This window comes from Artemia franciscana, chromosome 11 (assembly GCF_032884065.1).
Source record: "Artemia franciscana chromosome 11, ASM3288406v1, whole genome shotgun sequence".
NCBI classification, from domain to species: Eukaryota; Metazoa; Arthropoda; class Branchiopoda; order Anostraca; family Artemiidae; genus Artemia; species Artemia franciscana.
The window spans coordinates 10,373,325-10,393,545 of record NC_088873.1 but is presented as its reverse complement, the minus strand read 5'-3'; the positions used below and the strand labels follow the sequence as shown (position 1 = coordinate 10,393,545).

General features: G+C 35.5%; 1 protein-coding gene across 4 annotated transcripts in view; it reads right to left on the bottom strand.

Annotated features, from left to right (window-relative positions):
- LOC136032787 (solute carrier family 35 member E3-like) overlaps positions 1-20,221 on the bottom strand; it is a 48,989-nt gene that overhangs the window by 9,612 nt on the left and 19,156 nt on the right. For 2 of the 4 annotated variants that reach the window (XR_010618781.1, XR_010618782.1), the window contains exons 4-6: positions 19,066-19,218; positions 12,712-12,794; positions 3,056-3,294 (exon numbers count right to left, since the gene is read on the bottom strand). Coding sequence is in view for 2 of the 4 variants with exons in the window: in XM_065713153.1 (XP_065569225.1) it covers positions 3,156-3,294; positions 12,712-12,794; positions 19,066-19,218 (375 nt within the window). In the remaining 2 variants the exon portion in view is untranslated. The remainder of the gene's footprint in view (positions 1-3,055; positions 3,295-12,711; positions 12,795-19,065; positions 19,219-20,221) is intronic. The other 2 variants (XM_065713153.1, XM_065713154.1) reach the window with 1 other exon arrangement.

Genomic DNA, 20,221 nt, shown 5'->3' with positions numbered 1-20,221 from the left:
GGCAATTTATTTATTTGTTTTGTTTTATTCCCAGGGGTGATCGTATCGAAACAATGGTCATAGATGATCGACAGAGGGCTCATTCGAATGGTAATCAGAAGTTCTAGAACCGTTTTAGGGGAACAAAAAGATTGGAAGGCAACTAGTCCCCTTCCCACGCCCATTTTTTCCTCAATTACATCTGATCAACATTTTAAGAGCTTGCCGCGGTTTTATTCATCCCTGAAAGTTTTATTCATCCATGTTAACATACTTTACATACGTGTATGCCTGCTTGTTCAGAGCTTAATAAGATACAAATTGCTAAACCTATTGTCAAAGCTAGTATATCTGTAAAAAGCTCCAATTCTTTATGTCACTTAAAAAGGGCACTTCAACTTGTAATTTCCTTTCGAATGAGTCCTCTCACTATGTTCTAGGACCAATTGGTCGACACGATCACTTGAGAAAACTCGCGAAAAAACAAAAAATATATAAACACGCATCCGTGCTCTTTCTTCTGGCGAAAAATACAAAGTTCCTCATTTTTGCAGATACGAGCTTGAAACCTGTATAGTAGGGTTCCTTGATACGCTGAATTTGATGATGTGATTTTTATTTATATTCTAGGACTTAAGACAGCCATTTTGTTTAGCATAGTTTAAAGGTCAAATAGCTATGCTTTTGGTGATGACATGACCCTCTATAGTCCATGAGGAAGGGGCAATAAGTTACACAGTTTGCCCATGTTGTTCGTAAACAGTTTGTTATTGGGAAATATACGAACATTTTTTGGAATAAATTCCTGTGTTGAAGGGGGGGGGGATTTTCCATGGGGAGCGAAGTTTGCGAGGGGAATATTCTCGAAGAAATGTTACGCGGGAGAGGGAAGGAAAGGGGTTTCCTGGCACGATTTAAAAAACGGTCAGAAATTTAATAATAAAACAAGTTTTTCAACTGAAAGTACGGAGCAATATTACAACTTAAAAAGAACAGAATTTATTCTGTATATGGGGGGGAGGTTGGCCCTTCCTCAAGCTCTTTACGCTAAAGTTCGAATTTTTGTCTTAATTCTTTAGGAAAGATTACTCAAACAAAAGGAACGTTGATTTTTAATCAAAAGTATTAAAAAAAACAAAAAAACTTAGACTTTAGCGTAAAGAGCGAAGGTTGAGGAAGGGACAGTGCGCCTCATATCAAGAAGAATTAATGTTAGTTCTAAGTTTTACTGTTGCTCTTTACTTTCAGTTGAAAAAAAAATGTTTTTTTTTATTTATTAAGAACAGGTTCCTCTAAAACAGGGTTGCAAAACAAGCTTAAAAAAAGGAATAGCAAGACTGTTTTCAAAAGCATTAACAAAAGAACACATAAAATGTTGTCAAGTTTTTCAAACAAAATTTCGAATAGCTAGAAATTTCGCAAACTGTTGAAATAACAATATTCTGCTAGATCGTGGAAACAATTATTAGTAAATTCACAATTAATAACTTTAAGTTGGGTACGACAGAAGCACGCCTAGGATAGTAAATTTTTAATCATTTACCAAGATCGTAAAATTGTTCAGTTACTTATATACAAGTTGAGTAGCCCCATACTCTAGTTAAATCTTATTAACTCGGCAGTCTAAAACCAATTCCGTGAAAATGTATCCCAAAAGCAATCTGATAATTCCTTCAAGTGAAGGTTCAAGATATTTATAATACATTTTTCTTAAACTGGGTAAACAACTAGAACCATATTAACCATTCGATCTAACTTAGTGCCGCAAAGTTTATTGTCCGTCCGTGGCCGAGTGGTTAACGCGCCGAACTCACGAGCGAAGGGTCGCTGGTTCGAATCTCGGTGGTGCCGACCGTTTGGTTTTAGGACGAGGGTTAGTGGCGTTTCCCCGTAAGACAAGCCAAAAGTTTACCCAGCTTCAAATGGGTACCTAGAGAAATCTAGGGAAAAGTACGGGAAAGCGTCGGATGACTTGCCCCCAACCACGCATTGCACCCCGGCCGAGGGCGGAGAATCAGGAGATCGGCACCTGCGCTACGCGAACCCTTATCGGTTTGCATGCGAAAGTTTGCTTTTTGCTTGTTTGCTTGCAAAGTTTATGCAAGCCTAATAATCTTATAAAAGAACAACAGAAAGGAGCTTAAGAAAAAAAAAAAACACTAAATACAGGAAGTAATTGGTAACTATATCAGTCACAAAAGTTTTGAATTTGAGAATTGAAAGCAAGATGCAAGGAAAAGTACTCTTAAGCCAATTTGGCAATTAGAATTATTGATTAAAATTCTTTTCTAATCCGTCCAAAGCTAAAATTGCCCATCGGCACTTTTATTTATTTGAAGAAATCTTTCTAGATTTAATAGCATGAGATAGCAAAGTTCTAACCACAGACGTAAAATGCCAATAATGCGTTTCATCCATTTAATAGCACATTCTTTAATATGCAAAAAACTATTCTGTTTGTGCAATAAGCGATAAAACTATCTTCGTAAAAACTTTATAAACTTTTTTCTCAAAATCATATACAGTTAAGCCCAATCTTCCTCGCTGTTTCAGGTTAAGTTGGCTATGTCATGTCAAATGGGTAACCAATCAAGATGTACCAAAGAAGGGAGTTTTACCCAAACCAATCAAGGATCTGATTGGTTGTCGGTATTTAAGATGTTTAGTTAAGTTCTCCCGAAAACGGCAAAAGAAGAAACGTCTTTATGAAAATACGACATATGTCGTAGGCTTTGGGCAAGAGAATACAAAGTTTGATCCATCTTTCGTTTATGAAGGTCGCCATCTCACTTTTTTGCTCTAAATACAATTTTACATGTGGTAGCACTGTGGTCTCTGCATAGCCAAACAACGCACGGGGTTCGATCCCAACTGCCGTGTGGCTGACGACAAAGGGGACTAGTCGGTAAAATATACTCCTAGGAAACATCTTTTGATGTCCTGTGCGCCAAAGATAGCTCAGAAGGAACATTTTTTTAAAATATAAAATCTGAAATTAGATTTTTCTCAAGAACTTAAGCCTTCCAACTGAAACTTAGTAATTCTAGGGAAAAAAAAATAATGTAAACCAACTTACTGAATAATGAACGAGTAAGCATAACCCTGTACATTTAGACAAAATGAGAATACTCGTTAGTAGTGTTAATTCCATGTCAAAGCGAACGTTTTTTACGTACTTTAATATGAGTATAGGCTAAGACACCACCCAGGGTGCACACAATTCCAAGAATCTGATTTTGCTGGGGCCACTCGTTGAAGATGAAAAATCCACCGATCAGAGTAAGCAGAAACTTCATGTGGCCTGCCATATTATACCTGCAAAGAATTTGAGCATCACAGGAAACAAATACATTAAAAAGTTTTGTTTATATTAAATAGCGTCTCATTAGCAGTATGGTCTTATATAAGACAGTGACACACAGTCACACGGCTGTTTGATCTAGAAAAAGAAAACATGGGCCCTCAAAGAAAAAAACACTGGAATACCTGTGCCAACGCAAGAAACATTACCTCGGAACCATAGGTCTTCCTGTGCCTCTAGAGACACTTAGGGCAATCAAGAACAGTAGCCAGTCTGACATCAGTGGTACTACTGCCCTTACGTTTCCCAATTGAGCTGCAGAGATGCTTGGAGACTTCAGGGGTCAAGGGTGTAGCTACGCTAGAGAGTAAGTTGGATTCTTCTGAATCTAACCGGCTGCCATAGAAGGACAGCTTAGGAAGCCGAGTTTTAAGCATTCTGATGACGTAATTTATGCATCTCCATTTGTGGTATTTTGTCACGTCTGGGATCAATGGTCCTGACATAAGCACTCGTCGCATCCGTGACTCGCTGTGTTCAGTGAAGGTTTAGCATACGACGTAGGAAAATATTTTCAAATCTCAGTAATCTCTTGCTATTGCAAGAGATTAGTAGCACAGTAGACTACTGCAAGTCTCTTCAGTAGCATATTGCTAATGAAGAGACGTAACTTCAGTCGTAAAGAATATTTGCTGCTCCTACAAATGGCAGCTCCTCTAAAAATATTTGCTGCTCTTCTATTAAAAGCTCCGGTTGACTGTCCAATTCTGCGTTCAATCTCGGTCATTATTTTGCCATCAGAATCAATCCAGCTACCCAACCGTTTGAAATCCTTCACCTGTTCTAGATTTATATTCTTGTGATCCATAACAAGCGGTAAGCTTGTGATGGACATGCTCTTTGATTTGTCCACGTTAATAACTTTTTCTGAATTTTCTATAATGGCGTCAAGTAGCTGCTGTAACCTCTGTTTAGACGCTTCTAGCAAGACTACGATATCCACGAAACCCAAGTCAAAAAGTTACTTACTGCTTACTTTTACGCCATATCCTGAGTTTCGTCTTAATATGTGGTCCATTATAATTGCAAAAAGAAATGGGGAAAGTACACATCCCTGACGCACACCAGATGATCTTGAAAAATCTGGCTATATCATTCCTGGTCTTGACGCAGCACTCAATCTCTTTGTGTTGGGAAATAATCATGATCACCAGTTTTTCGGGTACTCCATAATACTTAAGGACTCTCAACAAGCATTCTCAGTCAACCCAGTCAAATGCCCTTTCAAAGTGAGTAAATGGTATATATAGCTTGTTGTTCCACTCTTTTGATTCCTCGACAAGCATTTTCAGTATAAAAAATCAAACAGTTCGTGGTAAGGAACTGCAGTAAGGAGCGACCCGGCTCAATAGTAAACGAAACTCTAAAAAGACGGATTTTGATACCAATACATATATCAAAAGAATCGGATTTTTATTCTGATTTTAAAAATATAAGTTTCATCAAATTTAGTCTTACTCATCAAAGGTTATGAGACTGAGAAAATTTGCCTTGTTTTGGAAAATAGGGGGAAACACCCCCTAAAAGTCATACGATCTTGACGAAAATACCAGCATCGCATTCAGCGTATCAGAGAACCCTACTGTAGAAGTTTCAAACTCTTATCTACAAAAATGTGGACCTTAGTATTTTTTTCCAAAAGGCCCGTGCGTGTTTATTTGTTAGTTTGTTTTTGTTTTGTTTTTTCCCCAGGGGTGATCGTATTGACCAAGTGGTCCTAGAATGTCGCGAGAGGGCTCATTCTAACGGAAATTAAAAGTTCTAGTGTCCTTTTTAAGTGACCAAAAAAATTGGAGGGCACCTAGGCCCCCTCCCACGCTCATTTTTTCCCAAAGTCAACGGATCAAAATTTTGAGATAACCATTTTGTTCAGCATAGTCGAAAAACATAATAACTATGTCTTTGGGGCTGACTTACTCCCCACAGTCCCCAGGGAAGGGGCACAAACTTTGACCAGCGTTTACATACAGTAATGATTATTTGGAACTGTACAGATCTTTTCAGGATGATTTTTTGGTTGGGGGGAAGGGTTGAGGGGAGGGGGACACGTGGGAGGATCTTCCCTTCGAGGAATTTGTCACGGGAGAAGAGAAATTCCATGAAGAGGGCGCAGGATTTTCTAGCATTATTAAAAAAAAACAATGAAAAAATTAATATGAAACAGTTTGTTTTCAACTGAAAGTAAGGACCAGCATTAAAACTTAAAAAAAACAGAGATTATTACGCATATAAGTGTCCATCTCTTCTTAAATAGCTCGCTCTTTACACTAAAGTAATTTTAGTAATTTCAACTATTTATTCTACAGCCTTTGCGATTCAGGGGGTCAATCTTAAAGAATTGGGACAAAATTAAAGCTTTAGTGTAAAGAGTGAGGTATTAACGAGGGGACAAAGCCCCTCATATACATAATAAAAATACACAAATATAGAAGTTCGTTACGTAAGTTAATTTGTAAGTTATGTATATTTTTTACTAATAAAAACGTTCGTTAAAAATTAAAAACTCTAGTTGCCTTTTTAAGTTAACCGAAAAATTGGAGGGCAACTAGGCCTTCTCTCCCACCCTTTTTCTCAAAATCGTCTGATCAAAACTAAGAGAAAGCCATTTAGCAAAAAAACAACAATTAATACGCAAATTTCGTTTTAATTATTCATTAGCGGAGAGCCAAAATAAAAACATGCATTAATTCAAACACGTTCAGAAATTAAATAAAAAAACACGTTTTTTTAACTGAAAGTAAGGTGCGACATTAAAACTTAAAACGAACAGAAATTACTCCGTGTATGAAAGGGGCTGTTCCTCCCTCAACGTCCCACTCTTTACGCTAAAGTTATTTACTCTTTAATAAAGTAGAATTGAGAGAAAGAGTCAAACTTTAGCGTAAAGAGCGGGACGTTGAGGGAGGTACAGCCCCTTTCACACACGGAGTAATTCCTGTTCGTTTTAAGTTTTAAAACAAAAAAAAATTGTTTGCCCTCCAATCACTTTCGACTATTAAAAATGACAGTAGACTTATTCAATCGAATGAGCCCCTTTCGAAGTGTTCTATGACAACTCCTTCTATACGAAGCATACTGATCTAAAACCAAAAAGGGGGAGGGGATAGCTGCTCTCCGATCAATTTGACTCTTAATATGGGCACTAGAACTTCTGATTACCAATCCAATGAGCACCTCTCCGAAGTCTATACGGCCACCCTTTCCATAAAAACCTTATATGCCCCCAGGACAAAAATTGCAACCCTTGCCCATGGGTCTTTGGGGGGTGTCATCCCCAAAGATATAATTTCCGGACCTTTCAATTAGACTGAACAAAAAATAACTTTCTCAAAATTTTGATTAGATGTATTTGGAGAAATGATTGTAAGGGGGGAGGGATCTGGTTGCCCTCCACTCACTTTCGCCTATTAAAAAGGGCACTAACCCTTTCAATTTCCAATCGATTGAATCCCTTTCAAGGTTTCTACGACAACTCCTTCTTAAAATAATAAACAATTATAGTGATATTTCTTTTTTCAAGAGTGAAATAAAACAAATCCTTTTTACTAAGTATGGATTTTAGTTCTTTTGTTTATTTTTTTGGGGGTGGGGTGGGGGTGTAAATGTAAATAAATAATTTAGTGGTGTGTTTTAGCCTCTAGGGGTATGATTTTATTAGTTTTGTTGAATTTGTTTGTTGGAAGGCTTGTGGTGCCGATTAGGTTGTACTACTGGCTTTATAAATAATTTTTTTTTCTTTGTCCTCTATTATTTTCTAATCTATCTTTGCCACCCCCCCCCTCTGACAAGTTTTTACTTCTCGGAGGGGGGGCTGTTATTACTGTTTTGTATTGGATAAATAATAAATGTTTTCTCTCTCTCTCAAATAAATAAATTATACATTGTGTCCACATTGCTCTTTATAATCAATAAATAAATAAATAATACATTTTGCCCACATCACTGTTTATTTAGGCAGCGCTGTTGCGTTGCCTATGACATGAGACAATTAGTCTACGACAAATCTAATTATGAACTAAAAGAGATAAAAATTCGTTTTTAACGCTCACCAATATTTGTCAAAGAGCTGATTGAAGTGTATTGTATTAGCATATTTTTACAAAATTTGTTCTTAAGACGTAAAATTCGAAAAATTTTAGTGGCTGATAACTTTTTTGTCATGGAACACACCCCAAAAAGCTGAGCAATAACTCTTCTCAAAAATGAGCCAAGACCAGTTTCATAGCAAAATCAGAGAAAAATATAATAGCCTTAAAACATACGAAAGTAAAATTGCGTATTAAAACTGGTAGATTTTTGTAAGGTTTTCAATACCCTTAGTCAAATAGCTATTTTATATTCGCGAATCATGTGATATTTTCGCCCACTTTCGGTCAAAATTAATACTTTACTGCATTCTATGGCTGAAAATAGCATGCAAAAAGGGATCCTTTGCCTTCTCCCGTTCTTCCTCCTCCATACTTGCGTCTATCAACCTAGCTTTTAGCCAAAAGACATGTTGCATTTTTTGAGGTATGTTGCAAGACATACCTCAAAAGAGGTATCAATGAGGTATACCTCAATGAGGTATGCAAAGACAGGTATGTTGCATTTTTTTTAACCAGAACCAACATCTTTTCGCATATTTTTGAACCAGACTCTCTTCTCCTACTGCCAACTTGTTCCCACATAGCATCTTCATTGAATTTGTTTTTTGGATTCGAATTTGTATGATGGAAGAGCAAAGGTTTGCCACTCGTTGACCATATATCACCCACCCTCCCCTAAAATGGTACTGTCCCCATATCACCATAACGTTTTACCCCCAGAATCCCAGAAAAAGCCAAATGAAAGAGAAGCTGAAACTTGTGCTCGTAAGTGATTAAACAAACCGGTAATTGAACTCGTTTATGCCCTTCTTTATATCATTATATAATAGTGCATGAGAACTCATTTTGCAGCACCAAATAAATTTAGTCAATAAGCTACGATTGTTTGTGCAAGGCACTTCTCTCTTTCTCTCTCTCTCTCTCTCTATCTTTTCTCTCTCTCTCTCTCTCTCTCTCTCTCTCTCTCTCTCTCTCTCTCTCTCTCTCTCTCTCTCTCTCTCTCTCTCTCTCTCTCTCTCTCTCTCTCTCTCTCTCTCCCTCTCCCTCTCTCTATCTATCTTTCTCTCTCTCTATCTATCTTTCTCTCTCTCTCTCTCCTCTCTCTCACAAAGTAGATCTAGGCACAAAGTGAGGGCTATTGACCCCACCAATATTAACTCCCATCACCAACTTTTCAGCAATAAGGTAGGCATGCTTTTTTTGGTTTTCACAGATTGTCTCTAAAATTGCAGGGAAGTACCCAAGGCCAATGGACAACAGAATAAACGATTATAGAGGCGTATTCTTTTTTCTGGCCTCCAATTCACTTGAAACTTAGGGACAATTACTTTTGGACCAAGGGAACAAAGCGTGTGGAGTTTCAGAGGCACCCGCCATTTCTGAGCACTACAGTTGAGCCCCGCCTACCTTCCGCATTTACTTGTGAATTACAAGATCTCTGACCGTTGACCTTTACACCCAGGCGTTAGCAGCCGCCAAAGTTTCAGAGATTTCTCCTCAACAAAAAAGAGCAGCTTGTAAGCAAGAGCCGTAAAGCTTTATCATTTTCAGGAGCAGGGGTTACTGTACTTGTGCTAATCAGTCAAATTTTTATTCTGGTCCGGTACGTTTTAGGATAGGGAAATTTGCCTTCATCCAAATAGCAAAGATCATACAAAACGGCTGTAAATGCTGCAATCTGATCTACAATGCTGCAATTTCTAATTTTGCAAATAATGCTGTAATGTCGTAATTTTGCAATTATTAGTAAAACGTTTGCGCAGAAATCACTTGATGTTAGACATAAAATCATATCCTCTTTAACATTAAATACATAGAAAACGATTAATAGGTGTTATGTTTTGGGACAAAGTTACAGAGCCAAAAACGCTACAAAGCTACCAAAAGTTACTTGTTTTAACGGTCCATGTTTCATTTCTAAATTCTTGGTTCAACCTGCCCAAGACCATAGGTTTAGCGTCCCTTATTTACCTCTCATTCCAGGCAATCTAATGGTCCTATGTCAATTTTAAATTCTTGGTCAACCTACCTGAGACTCTAGGCACGCGTGACTTGCTAAAAGATAACAAACCGTGTGTTGGTACAATAAGAGAGGCACCCGCATACTCCTGCCGTTTACCCAAGCCAAATTAACCAAACACTTGGAAAACTATAGGCTCTGTCACTATCTTGGGTCTATGACTATCTACCTTGGTTCTACTGCCCTAAGAATAACGCATGGACAGATAATAGATAGACATATCTATTAATGAATGAACTAACGTCCTGTTTATACAATCCTAATAAGGGGGGAATTAATGCCAGGTTTGCTTCTCACTCAATTGGACTATCTGTCTTGGCTTTTTCTAAAATCAGCGATGACTTGATGTCCGCAACTATTTCATTTAAATTCAAATGGAATAAAAAAAAAGAAAAAAACTACAAAACAAAAAAAACTAAAAAAAACAGAAAAACTAAAAAAAAACATGAATACTGAAAAAAACAGAAATATAAAAAAACTAACCAAAAAAATTTGTTACAAAAAAAAACTAAAAAAAAGAAAACACCAGAAAAACTTAAAAAAAACAAAAACAAAAAAAACAGAAAACCTAAAAAAAACACAAAAGGAAAAACAGAAAAAAAGAAGAAAAAAGATGCCGTATATCCAGAATATCAAGCTTGCAGCCACTTTTCTTGATTTTCAAGCCAATTTCTTTTCCTTGTTGTTCAAGCCAAGAAACGGTAAGTTTTCTATATAGAAGTTTCGGACGAGGTGGTCCTAATATTGTACTTCTTGTTTTGATCTGACTCTATTTATAGGAGTTATGAGAGAGAGAGAGATAGGTTTATTTAAACAACATCGTAACTAACAGCTAATTTGCGTAACACACACAAAAAAAAGAAAATAACAGTGGCGAATAACAGCTTCAAAATCTTCTGTATTGTTGCACAGCGATCTAGTGTTGCAAACGAGGAAGTAAGGAAGGCCACTACGAGCGTTGAAAGTAACAGGTCTTAGGATGGGAGGCGGCTCATTAACATAGTCGTTAACGGGCAAACTGTCGGAGCGTTCGATTACGGGTAGGTCTGTGAGACTCGATTCAGTCGGTCTGCCTACATTGGCGCTGGTGTCACTTAGAGCGGATAAGTTACTCGGTTCCACTAGGGAATTCCTCCTCTCAGTGACGCATTTACCACTTCTGCAACCGCGACTCGTTTTAAAGGGAGGCTTAGAAGTAGCTATATTGTGAACAGTGCTGACATCTAAAAAATTATTAAAAGTCACAAAGTTCGAAAAAATAGATGGCGCCACCGTATACAGGGGTGAAGAAAGGTGAAGAAGTTATGGGTTATCGTAGTTTTTACTAAGGGACGTGATGGTCTCTTACTAGGTTGCTAGCTACCACTAAAACCCTGATTGCTAGCTACTGCTGCAACCCGGATTTTTCACCTGACCATCTTTTAATATACTCATTAAAGTATAACATAAACTAGTTTAAAATTGTGTCCTTGAAAGCATCCGTGGTACAATGGATAGCGTGTTGTAATTCTAATGCAAAGGTCACAGGTATAATTCCTGCCGCAGGCAATTTTTACATCCTTAATGTAAAAAGATGTCCGATGAAACTAGTTAGTTCCAATTTATAATGAACTATATCGATCGTTTATGTAATTGCTAGCTACCGCTGTAACCCAGATTTTAATTACAAAAGGCACTATCATAAAAGGCAATATAATATAGCCATATCACATCCGACGGTTATGACGTCATTCATCAATCTTGTACATGAAAAGTGCACTTTTTTTGTAAAAAAGTTATTCTTTTTAATTTTTTTTTTAATTACAAAAGGCAATAGATCTGGCAATTTCCTTTAAAACGACGCGTTAAACATGTCTCTATTATGTTCGAGTACCCCGCTATCTGAGTAGAAAAGACGAAAAGAAGAAAAGATGCTGTTTATGTAGATATCATGCTTCAAGCAAATTTTCTTGTTTTTCAAACCTACAGATTTTCCTCGTTATTCAAGCCAAGAGATGGTAAGTCCTATATAGGTCCTATATAGGGGCGTCGAACAAGACGGTTCAAATACTGTACTTCTTGTTTTGATCTGACACTATTTTCAGGGGTAATGGGCTATTGTATTTTTTTTAGTACTGGACGTGGTCGTCTCTTACTAGGTTGCTAGCTACCGCTGCAACCCAGATTACAAAAGAACTTAGATGTGACAAATTCCTAATGTTAAAAAAAAGCTACTACAGTGTTATAGAATTAGCTAAAAAAAATTAATTACAAAAGGTTTATAACCACATCAATTTTGTTTAAAATGAGCCATTAAACAATTCTCTACGTTCCAGTGACAAGCTATCTGAAGAGGAAAAAAGCATGCCGTATATGCAGAATATTGTCGTTGCAACCACTTTTCTTGATTTTCAAGCTAATATATTTCCCTTGCTGTTTAAGCCAAGGGACGATAAGTTTCCTATATAGGGGTTTCGGACAAGGTGGTTTTAATAGTATACTTCTTGTTTTGATCTGACTCTATTTTTAGGAGCTATGGGTTATTTTATTTCTTAGTATTGGACGTGATCGTCTCTTACTATGTTACTAGCTACCGCTGCAACCCGGATGATCATGATTTGACGCCACTGCGTATAGAATTTAAGTTAGCCACTAATTTTATGTAAAAAAAAAACATTTTTGCATACCTTCTTTTTCGTGTCTATACAAAACACCGCGGAAAAATATTTAATTTAAAAATAGTTTATCATTATTTATCAAATTGCAAATCATATTAGGTGATTATCAAAAAAAAAAAGTTTCCTACCTTCATCTGTAAAATATAAGTAGACTAAAAGGGGTCATTCTTTACTTACCCTTCAGCACTTTTTCTGAATTACTAGTTTGAAATATATAAAATGCTAGACAATTCTTTTAAAAATCCTTTCTGTATAAATCCTAAAACCAGTACCGAATTCTGACATTTTGGGCCACAAAAGAACAATTTTAGCCTGAACATGGCCAAGATGCTACTGAAGGAAAATCCAGAAATAATCAAATTGAGTTAAAACTAAGGAAACCCCCAATTTAATAGCCAATTTAATAGGGTAGGGTCAGTGCATATTTTAATGGGAAAGAACCAGTGAAAGTTTAATGTAAAGAGATGGGGTTGGTGGACAGTAGCTCCCCTCCTATACACCATAATTTCTATTTATTTTAGGTTTGAATGTTGCTCTTTACTTTCACTTGAAAAAACTTGCTTTAACGTTAACAAAAAAAATATTAAAGCAATGAGTGCTACTTACGTAACAGCCGAGGTGTTTCCAATTACCCAGTAAATTGTTAAATTAACAAAAAATGCAACACATCCAGAGGACAGCACAATCATCTGTAAAAAAAAGTCAAAGGATTCAGTGCAATATTTTAACACGATTCTATTTAAAACTAATAGACATATTAATTTAAGATGAGCTAAAGAGAAGAACGAAAAAAAAATAATAAACAAAAAAATTAAAATAAATAATAGGCTACTCTTTTAAGAATGAAAAAGTTCAGATTACACCAACCCAATTTTATTCTGACGGGGAAGAGATATGAGTGACGTTTTACCAATGAGAGTTGAAAAATAAACTAAGTAGGAATTTGAAGTTGAGGATAATTTTTCAGAAAGAACGAATGTAGAGGTATTGTCTCTAAGGATCCAAATTTTTTTTCTAACTCTTCATACCCTTTCAAACCCTAATATTATTGTAAGGATTTACCGTTCCGGTAATAACCGTTCACAAATAATATTGATTTTAATATGGTAATTTTACATCATAAGGATAAGCAAATTATTACTTCGTAATATGCAGAATAATTGTACCTAAAACATTTTGCGTGCGAACCCGTAATACTTTACCCCCTCCCCCCTAATGTGCAAATATACAGCTCAAATTTGTTTCTAAAGTATTATATTCTTATCATATTTAAGTATATTTCATTAGGATTAACCAAGGCCGTATCCAGGGGAATTTGGGGCTTTGAACCTCCACCCCCTCCCAAAAAATGTTTGTCTGACTCGTAAAAACGGAACAAAAATGGATATAAACAATTTTCTTGTGCGTTTCTTGAGGTTATTTTCATGTAACCCCCCTCCGAGAATAAATCCTTGTGTAAACCCCCCCCCCCTCCCAAAAAAAAATCCTGGATACGACCCTGGGATTAAACTATCTTCACTTACTGAGTGGTCGGGGACATATCATACAAGTACCGCAATAGGAAAAGAAAATGTTGGTTTTCCTCTTCTTTTTCCCTTTTTAGCTTGTTACTGTCCAGAATATAAAAAAATTACACCACTTTTTGGTTTATTTCTATACTATTAAAAAAAAATTGCATTTTATTTCCCTAGATTCCGTCTGTGTCATCAACAGCGACCAAGCCGGCTCCTGGTTACAAATCTGATAAGGTCACAATTCAACTTGTTATAATAATAATAAATTTGTATTGCCCATCATAATGAACAAAAACACAAAACTGGCGGAGTAGAAAAAAAATGGTAAAATTCTAGTTGATTGACTTCTTGCTATCTCAGAAAGGGTTTAGGTTAGAAAGATGAAACTTTCAGGGATGAATCTACAGACTAAAGTATATCCAGGGAAGGTATTTTGAAGCAACTACCTCCACTCCTTCTCCCTCTAGAGGGCCTTGACCTTTGATGACCTTTAAAAATATGTGTGTTATTAAAGTGAAACCTTGCAAAATAGATCTTCTTCTTAATTGAAGTAAAACAAAATTGTTTTCAGCTTCATAACTTTGCTCAATTCCATTTTATAAGGTTTTAAAGATATACAAATACATTTCCTAAATTTTGGAAAAAAAAAAACAACATTGATATGGCTCAAAATTCTACTCAAATAACAGGAATTGCATTTTCAGAACTAAAGGCAGAGAAAAAGCAACTAGTAACTGAAAATTAAGGTAAAATGTTGTTTTGTCAAAATTTCAATAGACCTGTCATATAGGCAAATTTCATGGCCCTCTAGAGGGAGAAGTAGTGGAGGTGGGTACTTTAAAATACCTTCCCGGGACATACTTTAGCCTGTAGACACATCCCTGAAAGTTTCATTTGCCTAACCGAAACCCTTTCCGAGATAGGAAGAAGTCAATTAACTAGAATTTTACCGAAAAAATAGATACAATGAGAATAAATTTAACACTTTCCCATTGACAAGCCTATAGAAATAGGTTCAGAAAAGTAGAATCAAAATTTAGTCACTTTCGAAATGCCTCAGTTCTTCTCACAGCGACTAAACTTAAATTTCATAGCAACTAAAAAGCCATAAGTTTTCCTACTCTAATTTGCAAAAGATCTTTCAACAGAGTTTTGTTTTGCACGCAAATTCTTCCCAATTGGTACTCTAAGGTAAGTTAGGTGATATGTTCATGAACGACATAGCCACCCAGAGACAAACAGATTGGCTTTTGGGGTAAGGCGGTTAAAAACCAGGAATTCAGTTTTACTCTCGTTAAGTTTTAGTCCAATACGGTCATGCTCTTCTGACAGCACATGACAATTTTCTTCTATTCAAGTCCAAGTTCGACTAACGTTCAGAAAATAATCAGCGCAATTTATTATGGAAGCAAGTTCATGCAAACAGTTTATTCAGAAAACCGGAATTGTTTAAAAAGTAATAAAAAGTAGAATGAAAGTTAAATTTATTAAATATTTCACTGAATATATAGTCCTTTTTATAATCAAATATCTTTTTTATCGGCGATTAACCCTAACTAGAGTATATTTTTGTTATAGAAAATCGTCTATCCTTGATGTTCATCAGTTAAGCAAAACAAAATATACTATTTTTGAACATACGGGTGGTGATAATTTTTTGTTCGGAAAACACAAAAAAATTCTTCATGTGTGTTTTTGTTACTTTTTACGAGACGAACACAATTTTGGCAATGGGGATTCAAACCGGGTAGCCCCCCTCCCCCTGGATATGCCTGTGCGAGCCTTCCTGTCCAGCGACCATAACTAAACATCTGTTTCAATTCCATATACCACGCAGAACTAGGTTGTGATCTGTTGGGACCCAGAGAGATATATTGATGACCTCTTAGACCGCAAGAGCTTTTTTAAGTTGATCTTAATTTGGCGATGGTACACAACCTAAATTTTATTTGGAAGCAGAAATACCGGAAAATATCACTTGGGTTTGTTTTTCTGTTAGAAGGACCAACTGTTTGTAGAAGAAAACTTTAGCTTTCTATAATATAGCAAAAAATCCACTATTTCCACGAGGAAGAAAAAAGAGAATATGGTGAAAAAAGAGAAGAAAAAAAAGAGAAAGAAGAGGTATGGTGTAAGTGCATAGTCTTGCAAAAAGTATCGCTTAACGTCTTTCTAGCTGAAACACTTTGAATACTTCTAATCCATTTTTGTATTACAGTACTATATAGAAGGTGTCTCGAAACCCTCTATCGGCTTTGAATCCAATCTGTACCGAAGATTAATCACAAAATGTTTCTCCGAAAATGTGCATAGGAATTCGCCGCCAATCCTACGAATGAATTATTTACACTCATGATAATTTCCTGAAATTGTGCATAGGATGGTTCTAAATCATATATGGATCTTGTAGCCAAACCTTATAAAATATTTCTACTCACAATATCGCCGGTGTCAAGTGGAAACCACGTATCGGTCAAATTCATTTTTCACACGGTTAAATTTGCTGAAATATTTTGCGTCGAATGGTGTGTATCTCCATTGCCCCCGACTTCCAGTTTGGGAGATATTACCAAGCTGGAAATAATGTATCTCAGAATAACATAAAGAATTGTCAAGAAGAAACCACGTATCTCGCGACTTCCTCCACGCGATATAAGCTACTTCCAGAAGAAAAAAAAAATGTTATATAGATATTGCTCCTGCTGAAGTGAACACACTAATTAACACATTGTTAGACAAGCGTGTTGATTACGGGGGAGTGAGCGTGATAACGGCGGTTAGAAATTACTGCTGCCACTTCACAGGGTGGTGAAAAGCTTCTACTGGCACCTTTTTCCAATTCAATAACACATATGAAACCTCAATATATAATTCCTGTCAAAATAATGAACTCTAATAATTTCTTAGGGGGGAGGGGGTTACATAAATGTATAGGATGAGCTTTACAGTGTAATTGTCTTTCTCTTACAAAAAATTGTCAAGATATTTTTCTTCAGTAGCCATGACTTCAAGAAGAAACAAACCCTATTTAACCAGGTTTCAAAGTTTCAAAGGTTTCAAAGAAAGTTCAAGAGTTTCAAAGAGAGAGTAGGAAAGAGAACTAAGGAAAGGCAGAGCTAAAACTAAAGCAAGCGAAAACAGACCAAACATCTTTGTTTCAGACATATGAAGGTGTAAGTTTTACAAAACCTCCTCAGGTGAACAGAGAAAACAGTTTTTTGCGAAATATTGGGAGCTTGGCAATACAATCTAATAAAAAGATTAGTTGTGTCTCCTCTCATTGTGAGCCTGTTTCAGAGCGAATTCTGAAAGAAGATACAAGAAGAAAGAACACCGCAAGACATTTTACGTCCCATGAGGATTGAAACAAGAAGAGCATTAGTCTAAAATTCTTTTGTACAACTCAAGATCTTACCCTGCCGAAAATATACCAGAGGATGTCTATAAGCATTCAAGAAACTAGAGAAAAGACTTGCCTGCTGTGGAACCGTATTAACGGCGTTCTCCTACAACCAAGAAGTGCCGACTGTACACCGAACACTGCAGAAAAATTTAAAAGCCACACTTTTGCAAGGGTCCTCGAAGAACATCCTCAATGAGTTCAATTTTAGTTTCTAAAAACTAAGGAAGGATAAGTGTTTGTGTGCTCTGTAAAATGATGCAGTCTGTCCTGAATATGACAGAAATTGAAAAATAAGCATTACAAACCACGTAGTGAAGAGGACGGCAACCAGTCACTACATGGAAGCCACCCACCAACGTACTGAAGCTGACCAGTGTCAAGTTGATGCATGCTTTGAAATACAAAAAGTGCTTAGCAGATAAAATCAAGAGGGAATGTTGATTGGAATTTCTTGAAAATATGCTTGTTATAACTTTACAGTTTAGGAGGATATGACTAAGAATGGTTATTGCTTTTTCTTGGAGCAGAAGAACAGAGAATGAGGAGCAAAGGAAATAGAAGCTTGTATTTTGCAGTGGATTAGAGAAGTTGATACAAGACACTATCAAGGCAGTAAGCCTGTCTTCTGACTGCTGCATTGGTCGAAACAGAAACCACCAAATGCTTGTGATGTTCGTTTTAACTTTCCTTTTTTCGGGTCATTCGCAAATGACTTTAGCACACACACTGCAGTTGAATACAATGTAATAAGAATAATAACGTACGCGCCAAGTCAATAGATGAATTTACTCCAAACTGAAAAGTTTGTTAGAAAACTTTGTTAGTTCTACAAGCCCTGAAATTTCCCTGAAATTATATATAATGTATCTTCAAACTTACAATTTCCCTATATATATAATGTATCTTACAATTTCCCTGAAATTATATATAATGTATCTTCAAACTTACAATTTCCCTATATATATATAATGTATCTTACAATTTCCCTGAAATTATATATAATGTATCTTCAAACTTACAATTTCCCTATATATAATGTATCTTACAATTTCCCTGAAATTATATATAATGTATTTTCAAACTTACAATTTCCCTATATATATAATGTATCTTACAGTTTCCCTGAAATTATATATAATGTATCTTCAAACTTCATGTGGATTTTGCAACCGAAACTGGCCTGATTATATCCAGTCTCAGCATGACTAGTTCAATTGCTAAGTTAATCCGAACTATATTTCCCTTAGTAGGGAATGTTTTTTGAGATAGTCATACAGACATTGGTGAAGCACTTTTTCAATCTTTTAAAAAATAACTGGAGCATCCAGATTAAGTTAGGACTTGCAGCATCTGACCTGGTACCACCTTTAAAACACTGGAATAGCTTCAGCCTGTTTAATATCTTCTGGAAAGGTCCCTGTCTCCAGCAACAAGTTGATGACAATACATTTTTAAATAAACGAATAATGTCGTTATCCATTACAAATAATGTCAAGAATACTGTCAAAATAAAGGGATATCTGTATAATTATGCCCAAACAATTAACAAAAAATAAAATAAAAAAAATAATGGGTAAATAATACATTCAAAGGCGCTGGCTCATAGATTGATAAAGGCTATGCATATAATCGAGTGAGGAAGCAAGTGGGCGCTGCTGTTCAATAGCAATCACAAATCGTGATTTGTGACAAATGACCAATCGTGATCGGTGAGAGAGGTTATATCAGCTAATATTCTGGCATTACGTGTTCAAGGTGGTAAACCCAAAATATAATTCGCCTACTAATGGTAATATATGATATGGTAATAACATGGTAATATACATGTTATCGAAAAGATTCACGTTAAATATTCCATTTCTTTACGTTCTTTTAAAGTCTACGTAGTTTGTGGGATTTCATCACAAATAAACAGAGCTTACTATTCAATTGTGACTCAATAACGCTTGGCCTTTGTACGGTTCGAACCTATAGTAAAACTACAAAATTCAAGATTAATCCTTAAGACTCAAAGGGAGTGCCACTTTTGGGTGCTATACTTACGAATTCTTTGAAACTGAAAGCAGTATACCATTCCCATGGTAGTGGTTCAACAAATGGAATGATAACCAAAAGCATAGCTGCTGACAAGGGAGCCTGATAAAAAAGAAGCTGCATGGAATTCACTTGTAGCTCTTTCTGCTTTTCACCAACAAGCTGAAATAAAGACCAATTAATAAAAACAATAAATGCATAAAATTTAATATTAATATTTGACTATAAGAATCTACATACATTTCAAAAGATTAATGAAGTCATTTGGGTTAATTTTTCTTCTTTATTCTTTTTTTTATATGAGTAATATTAGTAATTTGGTAGTAATTTATATATATATATATATATATATATATATATATATATATATGTATATATATATATATATATATGTTTATTATATATATATGTATATTCAATGTTTATTATATATATATATATATATATATATATATATATATATATATATATATATATATATATATATATATATATATATATATATATATATATATATATGTGTGTGTGTGTGTGTGTGCCAGTTCAATTGAGCGTAAATAATTAAAAAAAAAGGGTTGAAATAACTAATTGTATTTCTCCGTATTTCTATTTTGTTATGTTTTTCCTCTCCATTTTGTTTCCCTTATCTTGTATTATGAATATTGATAGATATGATTGTAATGTTTATCCCAACGTTCAAAGGTCATGAAGCTTTTTGTGGGGATGTTAAAAGAGATGCGTGTACTCATTATTTTATATTAATAAAGTTGAAATGGAAGTTACTACAGCAGGATCTACTCACCAATAGCTTCTGCAACACTTCACGCTGTCCAAGCCGTGTGAATTTTGTTGAATTTTTTTTTTCTATTCAATGTTTATTCTAATTGATTCATTCTTAACTTTTCTAATAGTTAAACAAAATACACTAAGATGCTCTTCGTCTTTTAAGACAATTACCTTAAGGAAAAACACGAAGTCATTCATCGAGACATGAAGCCTTCCAACATATTATTAGATGAAAAAGGTAATATCAAGTTGTGTGATTTTAGAATCTGTGGCTGGGTTTTAGACTCTGAGGTGAAGGCAAAAAGTGTCAGATGTGCAGCTTATATAGCAGTAAGTTTTCAAAGTATTTGAATATGGTATATTACAACCTTACATACGC